Source organism: Vigna umbellata, chromosome 5 (assembly GCF_029865625.1).
Source record: "Vigna umbellata cultivar VRB3 chromosome 5, Vumbellata_1.0, whole genome shotgun sequence".
NCBI classification, from domain to species: domain Eukaryota; kingdom Viridiplantae; phylum Streptophyta; class Magnoliopsida; order Fabales; family Fabaceae; genus Vigna; species Vigna umbellata.
This window is the reverse complement of record NC_142169.1, coordinates 59668481-59678405: the sequence shown is the minus strand read 5'-3', so window position 1 is coordinate 59678405 and position 9925 is coordinate 59668481. Positions and strand designations below refer to the sequence as shown.

The 9925-nt window shown below is 31.9% G+C and overlaps 1 protein-coding gene across 1 annotated transcript; it reads left to right on the top strand.

Annotated features, from left to right (window-relative positions):
- Positions 1-618: 618 nt before the first annotated feature.
- On the top strand, positions 619-8795 carry LOC124842894 (branched-chain-amino-acid aminotransferase-like protein 2). The gene is made up of 20 exons (XM_047319491.2): positions 619-901; positions 1271-1369; positions 1865-1936; positions 2408-2500; positions 2787-2924; positions 3073-3131; positions 3383-3485; positions 3810-3998; positions 4091-4191; positions 4375-4429; positions 4600-4686; positions 5047-5098; positions 5626-5711; positions 6206-6259; positions 6668-6751; positions 7169-7240; positions 7541-7621; positions 8007-8042; positions 8301-8433; positions 8530-8795. The coding sequence occupies exons 1-19, from the start codon at positions 803-805 to the stop codon at positions 8427-8429; spliced, it is 1689 nt and encodes a 562-aa protein (XP_047175447.2). The 5' UTR covers positions 619-802; the 3' UTR covers positions 8430-8433; positions 8530-8795.
- The last annotated feature ends 1130 nt before the right edge of the window (positions 8796-9925 follow it).

Genomic DNA, 9925 nt, shown 5'->3' with positions numbered 1-9925 from the left:
GGACAATATAGTGGATAACACGTCTGCACAACGAAGTAATGATTTTGTGATGTGTGTTTGTTGACAAGCAATGATTTTGTGAAAAGGAATTCTCATTACTTGTCGAAAAGTTGTGACAACCAAATTATATTGTTTAGTGGCAAAAAGTAATTGCAAGCTCTGATCTTTGATTACTTCAAATTTCAGAAAAGCCCTAATCAGACGAAAAGTTTTTTTTTTAAAAGGTATAAACTTTAATCTTCGTTTTTCGTATGAATGGAATGTAAATAATTTTCTATTTATTTCATTTTATGGGTGAATTATATTAAGATTATGAAATAGTTGTATATCTAAAAAGTGTAGTACAGATTATAATTAGTAATAAACTCTTTTTAAGTCTCTCTTGTTCAAATTCTAGGCGTTACTTTATATGGCATTCTAATCAAAATCTAAACACTTTTTATCTTCTCTCTGCAATTCCAAATTTTAGTAACTGTAGCACTAAAAGACAAAATGCTAAACAAAATGCATCTCTCATGTGTCAACCTCATGTACTAACTAGTAAAAATTAATTACTACCAGACCATAGTACTTTCTTAATTACCATGTTTCTTTTGCCTCTAAAGTCGTCTCAAAATTTATTGTAACTCCTTTGAGATTCCTGGGAATTTGTTGGTTCCTGTTCCGAGATTTGGACCCATCTTTTTATATTCTGTTGTATTGTGATTCTCACAAAGAAAAGTGGCAATCCATTGGATTCCATCATCACTGTTACTGATAATATTCTAATCAAGTTGAATCAGAAAGAAAGGCTTAGCTTTGCATGGTGAAATCAGAGATGGCGGAGAGTGAAGTGGAGGTGATTCACTCATGGTCTGCTCCAAGGTCCCTCAGTACCAGTCTCATGTATTCTTTTGCTCAGGTGCCTCTCTCTCACTCTCACCTTTTTTCTTGTCAATGTATTTTGTTCGGTGCAAACAAGGAATTAACATTTTGCATAATTTTACCCTTTTAAAAAAAAAAAAATTCTCATCATGATTTGTGCAGTGGTTGTAACAGATTTTATACGATAAGAGAACGTTGTTGTTGTTTGATGATGTTTTTTTTTTATGATGACGGTGATGACAAGTTGTTGCTATTATTCTTTTGATTTTGTCAGTTTCAACAAATGTGTACCTAGTATTTTGCTGATAGATTAATGATTCATTAATTGATTGAAATCGTGCTTTGCTATTGATGATTACTCGAGAATCCTGTTTCTGATGAAGGTGTTTTCATTTGTGCTACGCAGAGGGATGACATAGAAGTGCTTGATGAGCCTCTCTATGCATATTTCCTTAGAGTAACAGGTCTTGATAGACCGTACAGGGAGGAGCTACTCTCAAAAATGGTATATCTGTCACAAAATGTCCTCCTTCATTACCTCTCCTCTAATCGTCTTGTTGTTGGTGCTAAGAACTAGGTTGATTTGATTATGCTTTTATTACAGCATTCTCAGCACTTTAACATATCTCTGTTCACTCAATCACTGTTCTGTCAGCCTGGTATATTTGAAATGACTGTCTATAGGGATGATAAACATTTTTTTTTGTTTGTTTGGTGGGGAAATGATGCTTTATTAAATGTAGAGGGTGTTCATAGGATGTGAGAATTCTGATAAATATAAGCATCTCTGATCCAGAGTGGAAGTATAAAAGTAGCTTCAAGTTCTTTATGGTCATTTTTTTTTAATTGAGTTCTAAAGATTAAGATCTTCATATTGAACTCCAAAATTAACTTGCAATGCTTCCTCAGCTATCATTTATTATAATTATCCTGTGTGTCTCTTGTAGTGTCCTCTTCCCATGCTTCATATTGAAAAATGTTGGTGTTTCAAATGTAACAGGAATCTGATGGAAATAAGGTCACTAGTGACATAATTTTTGGTCCAGGAAGGAAGAAATATAGATTCTGCAAGGTAAACAATGTATCTTTTGAGATACACATTTTCTCAAAAAATGTATAAATAGAAGAACATTATGACCATTTACTTCAATGACAGGAGGTATTGTACTATTAACTTTATATTCCTGTGTCTCATTCTAATTTGTGATGGGGTAACTCTGCACTAAGTCAAAGAAACTGAAGCAGAAGCTTCAATTGTTACAAAAGTCTATATCTTTTGCTGTTATGTTCTAAATTGTGTAAGTAGTTTAGTTGGCTAGGAATTGGTTTTGGTCTAGGAAGGTCCCACAACTGGCATGTGTCCAAATAAATCAACACAAGTCCCTTTGAGGAGGTGGAAGGAAACTGATTCATTGATCCAGATGAAAAATACCCATAATAATTAGTTTATGTTGAGCCTTAGTTTATGTTGAGCCTTAGCTACATGTTATCAAAACCAAGTTTGTGTTCTTCTACTTCATTATTTATCTTTTGCTGTTTTCAGCATATATCAAAGCAACGCTTACAAGGTTTGACTGGTGATCTAATGAAGAAAGGAAAGCACTTCATTCTGATAAGAAATCCTCTTGATATATTGGTAAAATGTCTTTCATTTATTACTTGTTTGTCACTAAAATAATAGCCAGTTCTGCATGTTCTTGTCATATGCATATGTAGTGTTGGTCCAAAAGCATAAAGATCCATCATAAATCTACTTTAAAAAGAGTTGGCTTGTGAAAAAGCCTATGAGCTTTGTGTTTCATTTATAATGTATACAGGGTGTTGCAAATATTTTATCAATTTTTATGGTATTTTGTGGTTATTTATGTCTATGGCTACTGCGTGATAGTTCTTGTGTGCTTTACTCAATTGTGTATGTTCAGCCATCCTTCGATAAGGTTGTCCCTCCATCTTTCTATGAGTTGGGTTTGGCAGAGCTGGTTTGTATATACAATGAACTTCGTGAGATTGGAAAGGCACCACCTGTTATTGATGCTGCAGAACTTCAACAAGATCCTGAGGTATTATCTGACCTTTCTGAACATGCTTGATTGGTTTTTGTTTAGTTGGAACACTAGATAATAATGTTTTCAAACTAACTTCAAATATGGCTTTAAATATTATTTTTTAATTATCTTGCATTAGTCTCATGATCTTGTTGATTTGCAGGCTACCCTACGCGGTCTCTGTGATGATCTGGAGATTCCCTTTCAACCTGCTATGCTCAAGTATGTAGATTTTTTTTCCCTTTACATAAATTCCCCCAACAAAGTTAAAATCACTGAGAGGAAGTCAAGGAAGATGAGTTTATCATTAAAGCTACATTAATGCACCCAAAAAATAAGCCGTTCTACTTTATGAATTCCTTTTAAATTATGTTCAAACAAAACAATATTGTCAAGGCATTGATCAAGTTACCATTTAGTGTTCAAACAAAACAATATTGCTGTTATTCTTATTCTGCAACAATACATTCTAGGTGGGAAGCAGGTCCAAAGGAAATAGATGGCTTGTGGGCCCCTTGGTGGTACAAGACTGTGCATAAATCTACTGGTTTTGAGAAACCTAGAAAGTATCCCGAGGTATTTGGTTGTTTTTATCATGTTCTATTAGTCTTTCATGGAGAATCCGTGATGTTATTTTGTTTGAGTTAGTATTAGTATTTGGATGTTGTTTGCTCCATTGCTAATTGCCATTTTTTTACCTAATAACAGAGATTAGATTTGAAATTGGGTGCTCATTATGAACCCGTGTTTGTTCTTGCTTTTCTCATAAAAATTTTGGAGGATACAAAATTTGAGACAAGGTTATTTTTCAAGTGTAATGGGGTGAGGTACCTTGACTGGCATAGGTGACCAAAAACATGACTATAGTTAATCTGTAAAGTTTAAACTTCTTCTTTTCAGCCATTTCCTTTTTCTCTGTACGAATTGTTGGAACAAAGTCTACCCCTGTATAATATGCTTCAGCGTCATGTGAAGAAAAAATCATCTCTTCTGAGCTCTCCTTTACCTACTCCCGATCTTCCTGTTCCTGCAAATGAGAAATTGCTTGCTTGGGTTGGTGACGAGATTATGCCTCGTGATAGTGCTAAGGTAATCAGTTGTATGGCAATTAAAAGGTTCAGATTTATGTGGTTGATGGACAGATTCTCATGGTTTGAAAATATTACCCTGTGATATATCAGGTTTCTGTATTTGATTCAGTTGTCCAAGGAGGTGACTCGGTTTGGGAGGGACTTCGGGTGTATAATGGAAAGATATTTAAGCTTGAGGAGCATCTAGACAGGTGATGTCACAAAACTAAGAAATTGAATAGTTTATATGTTATGCTATAACATTATTCCAATAACGTTCTGTCTGATCAGTTGATTACATAATTCAATAGTAATGCAATAAATTGAATGATTATAGTTAATGCAATCATTGAAATACTCATGATATGTCCTCTTACATTTCTTGTTTCTTATAGGTTATTTGATTCAGCAAAGGCTTTAGCTTTTGAAAATGTTCCTAATCGGGATGAGGTGAGTCTTAGATGCATTCAGTTCATCTATCTAGCATGTGTCAGTTGAAACACTCTTTGCTAGTTATCCCGATAGGCTTTTTGTCAGATGGTTCTGTTTTTCTTTTAAAAGCTATGTGCTAATTGCTATTTTTTCAGTTGTCATCATAATGAATGTTCAAAAAATTGCAGATAAAGGAAGCAATTTTCAGAACTTTGATTAGGAATGGCATGTTTGACAATTCACACATACGGCTTTCCCTAACACGAGGGAAAAAGGTCTTACTATCTCTCACTTATCATTTCAGCTAGCTAAATAATTTCTTAAAGCTAATAATTCGTCAAATTCTGTTTCATAACCATTCTCATGGCAGTGCTTAGCGTTATATGGGAGCAGCTTCATAATTTTAATAATATATTAGAGTATATGAACAAAAAAGCCTCTCAGCATTTATGCTGCACGATGTCCTTATGATTATATTAACCAGAAATCTCAATTATAATAGAAAGAAGCAAATTGTTCTGCTTGTTTGATTATTCAATGAAGCTATGGTAAAGATAAGATAAATTGTATTAAAGTTCCTTTCTATGGAGCATTCTTGTTTTAACTAAAGTAGAAGGAATATTCTGTTTATCCAGGTTTCTTCTGGGATGAGCCCAGCATTCAATCTTTATGGCTGTACATTAATTGGTAACTTCCTATCCCTTTGCCAAATAAGTAACATCATTATACTCCTGAACAGTTTTTATATACCAATTTCTGCATTATTGAGCGAATTGAAGTTTTCAAATTGACCTAACACGGTCTGTTATATGATTTTTGTTATGTTAAAAAGGATTTTAGAAGAGCAACAAGTCAAGTATATCCCCATGAGGAGCTCTAAGTTAAAGTATAGAAGTAAGCAAAACATGATAGAGAATAGAAAACTGACAAAAAGAATGAAATGATTAATGAAAATATTAGACTACTAATAGCAGATCAAACACAATCTTAAACGTGACTGGTCAATACAAAAATTAAAGAAAGGAGAAAAGAGCTTGCATAGGTGATTTTTATATTTGTTATGACTCCAACATGCATTTTAAACATTGTGGTTCATTTATGGAGAATACAAAATGACAATTTTGTGTGTTTCCATGTATAGGTTGCCTTGTCTATCACTGCTTTTGAAATGGTTAAACATTTTATACCATATTGGTTCTTTTTTATATATGCAGTGCTTGCTGAATGGAAACCCCCAGTGTATGATAATACCCGTGGTATAGTTCTTGTAACTGCTACAACTCGCCGTAATTCACCAAATGTAAGTTTCTGCTTGTATACTTGTTATCATGGTTTTCTTTCATTTTATACATTGGAGAGCATTTGAGGGACATGGTTTTTCCATCAGAGAGTTTTATTCTTTCCCCCCAAAAAATATAAACATTGGATAATATAGATAGAAAAAAAGAGAGGTTCTTAACAAAAGTTATAATCATATGGAAATTTTGACAAGTGCATAAAGAGAATGAAAGAAGGACAAAACAAGTAGAAAATGCAAAGATGTGTTGTGGTGTTATCACTATTTACATTGCCCAGTCCTGGTTTGTGCTGGCAAAGAAAGACTTACAAAATATTTAATGCTATTTAGTTGAAGAGCTTAATGCCATTGTAATTATTATTATTATTATTATGAGTAGCTTTATACTGTCATATAAAAGAATGAGATCTATTCAACCTTTAGTGTTCTGTTTGATCTACACCTTAGTTTAATCAATTGACTTTATTCCATCCCCTTTTCTTTATTTTTTTTACCAGAACTTGGATTCGAAGATTCATCACAATAACCTTCTCAATAACATACTTGCAAAGGTATTTTCCTGTTCTTCTCAAGATTGTTTAGAAGTAGCATTCAACCAAAATGTGCTAATTACTGTTATTAGTAGTAGATGATTTCTAGTTGGAACAATTATGGTTGTTAAGTTAGTTTAACATGGTAATCCTTATTTTATTATCACTATTATGGAGTATTTTGGATAATGTTGTATCATAAAACGAAAATGAGCCATGTTTATTTACCCTTTCAATTAACCATTTATTATTGTATGCAAAGAGATACATGGACGATTATTTGCCATAGCTGCAATTACAGCATATTAGTTCAGTTGACTGTCACAAGCTTGATAGAAATTATAATTTGTAGCATCTTGTCTTACTAATATCCTGCCTCGGTGATATATCTTACTTCATTACTAAAATATTATTATTGGCCAAGTGCAGATTGAAGGCAATAATGCCAAAGCAGATGATGCAATCATGCTTGACCAAGATGGTTATTTGTCAGAAACCAATGCAACTAACATTGTATGTCCTCAAATTTACCCTTACTGTCAAAGAAGTCTTTATTTTCATTGTACTAGGTAGCAACCAACACAGATATTTCTTGGAGTCAAAGCTTTGGACTACTAATCTACACAAAACTATATTGTTTTAAAAAGAGTGAGCATGGATAACTTTGACTTGTGCCAATGAAAAATTAGTAAACTCAATGTATGGCTCGTAAGATGTGAAATCACATCCTTTTATGATGTGAGATGCAGCAGATATGTTGTTGGTTTGTCATCATCTTGCAGTGTTCAGGGAAACAAAATCCTGTTCAAGACCCCTTTTTTGAGAAGGATCACAGGGTTTTGTTTTTGCAACAAGGTTTATTTGCAACATAAATGGTACAGGGTCTAATGTCTGGAACACTTAACTCATTTATTGTTCTTCTGTCTGCAGTTCGTCGTTAAAAAAGGCCGTGTTTTGACACCTCATGCTGATTACTGTCTTCCTGGCATTACTCGTGCAACTGTAAGCTGTGTACACTCATCCTGTTGTTTTTAAACCAATTTCTGTATACATTGTAAAATTTATGTTGGGAGTGAAGTATCAGATGACACCTGAATACCAGTTTCAGCTACAAGAAGTGCTTTTATTCATCATCTGATTTTGTTTATCAGAGTGCCATTGTGTTGGCAAATAATAACTTTTTTTTGGTAGGAAACGGAGTAGATCACTAGAAAAGTTTAGGTTTGTAATTTCATTCTAAGTTATGCTTATCAATGAAGTGTACTTTGGCATTGATTGGACTGTTCTGGTTTGCAATTTTAGGTAATGGATCTTGTTGTGAAAGAACAGATAATCTTAGAGGAGCGCAGAATCAGCTTGTCAGAAGTGCATACTGCAGATGAGGTTCCCGTATACAATTTCAAAATACATTTCTAAACAAAAATTGCTATAAAATATTAGGGATCCACTTATGAGAATAAAAAGACCATACACTGACATTATAAATAGTTTTACTCCATCATCTAGTCATAAACTACCATGGTAAGTTTATTTACTTCACCGTAACTATTTTGAAATTCATGTCAAAGGTGCATTGCAATTAGGTAATATATACTCTCAGTTCATTAATATTCAACTCTCAACTTATACTGTTATAAGTATCTTATACTGTTCTAATCATTTTCTTATTTGATAATTTTATATTAATCAATTATTTTTAGCATATAAATTATTTCTGCAAAAATTGTACAATTATGTTGAGTTATATAGCAAGAAGACTATCTTGCAGGTCTGGACAACTGGAACAATGGGAGAACTAAGCCCAGTAAGTTTCAATTATACCTTTTCAATTGAATCTTACCATACATTTCAGGATTAAAAATGTTTTTAGTTCTTGGATGAAAAATTAGAATTCGTCTAAATTCCAAATATTGATACATTTAAGTTTGAGAACTAAAATGTGAGAGTTTGGGACAGGTATGAGTTCTAATTTCTTATCAAAATTTAAGAATTAAAAACATATTTAACTCTGACATAACGAGTTATGTGGAATGAGATTAAAATTTATTGGATTTTTCTTTAGGTGGTGAAGGTTGATGGTCGCATAATTGGCAATGGAGAAGTTGGAGCAATCACTAGAAGATTGCAAGCTGCATATAAAAAGTTGACAGAAGAATCTGGTATACCTATACCAACCTATGTTAAGACTTGAAAAGGTTTAGCATCTTTTTCTCTTTTTTTCTACAATTTTATTTTTATTTTTTTGGTCTTAAAATTTTCCATAATCACTTTTTTCTCTTCATCTCTTGTAGATTGCAGTTGTAAGCTAGAGGAAAATGCTGCTGTACACTGCTAAAAGCTCTACATATATGGAAGCATTTTTCCCTCAGAAAAAAAATGGCTTTTTTGGTATTCAATAAATTAGCAAAAAACAAACTCTTTTTTTCTTTGGATGGAATTAAAAAGTTCTTTGTTCCATTAGAGCTTGTTAAGGTTGAGTTTGGTTTCAAGTTAACTTTTTTCTGAATCACTGACCAGTTAACATGGTTTTAGCTAAATGATCGGAAGTTCGATTTCACTTGTAGAATTGATTATGATTTCAAAATTGATTGAGTTGAATCAATATTAAATAAAATAAGTTTTTATAAATTCAAATTTATTTTTAAGGAAGTTCATGTGAAAAGAAAAATCTTTCATAAATTCAAATTAACTTGTACATAGTTTAATTTTAGCAGATGATTTATGAAACAAGTTATTTTTATCAGTATTTATGAGAAAAATTATGTAAGTAAATTTACATGGAAAGCATTATTTGGAGCAAGCGATTTCGAAGAGAAATTTATATTTGAGTGGATTAAACGGGGTATTTTTTTATTTGTTTCTATTATTTAAACAGGATTATCTTTGCCTACTACTAATATTTATGTGTTTTTTTTTCGGTAAAGGTTGAGTGATCTCCCAGAAAGTTTTTAACAATAAATATTAACAATAAATAGTAAGGTTGTAATAAATTATTCTAGTCACATATCTTGTGAACAATTACTACAATTATTATATATGACACTTTAATTAATCTTAAAAGAAAAATTGGATTGCTTTTCACTCTAAATTCATCAATTCTTCTGTTGTTCGTCCTCAACATTTAATCCAAAAATTAATAATAAAGAGAATTAATTAAAAAAATTCCAAAGTGATTTAATTACAATAAATACTAACCCATAAAACTAAATATAATAAAGAGTAAAAAACTGACAGAGTGCATAAGAAAAAAAATTTTAAGATATTTTTTACATTATTTCTCTCCAACTCTTCATTTTATTATCTGTTTAATAGTAATATATAAACTCAGTTTATTGTGTTCTCACATTTCGTATTTGTTTCCGTTTTATTTTTAAAGCAAAAAAAAAGTAAAAACAAACTTATTATTTCTATTTATTTATTACTTATTGTATTCCACTTTTGAAAAAGAAAAAACAAAGTAACTCTTTTCAGATTCACGTGACAATGAAATGTTATAGTATGATATTTGTTATATACGACCTTTTATTGTTTCTCATTAATATTATGAATATTTTTTAGGAAAATGATACTTGAACAACCATTTTTGACAACATTTAGACACGCGCACACGTGTCTAAATTTGAGTGGTCCAGTTGGAAAAATTAAATGAAAATGGACCACTCAAATTTAGACACGTGTGCGCGTGTC

Coding starts and splice junctions, on each gene's coding strand:
- LOC124842894 (XM_047319491.2), top strand. CDS start 803: ATGGTGAAATCAGAGATGGCGGAGAGTGAAGTGGAGGTGATTCACTCA. Junction 1,370..1,864: donor AGGAGCTACTCTCAAAAATG/GTATATCTGTCA, acceptor CAAATGTAACAG/GAATCTGATGGAAATAAGGT. Junction 8,043..8,300: donor CAATGGGAGAACTAAGCCCA/GTAAGTTTCAAT, acceptor ATTTTTCTTTAG/GTGGTGAAGGTTGATGGTCG.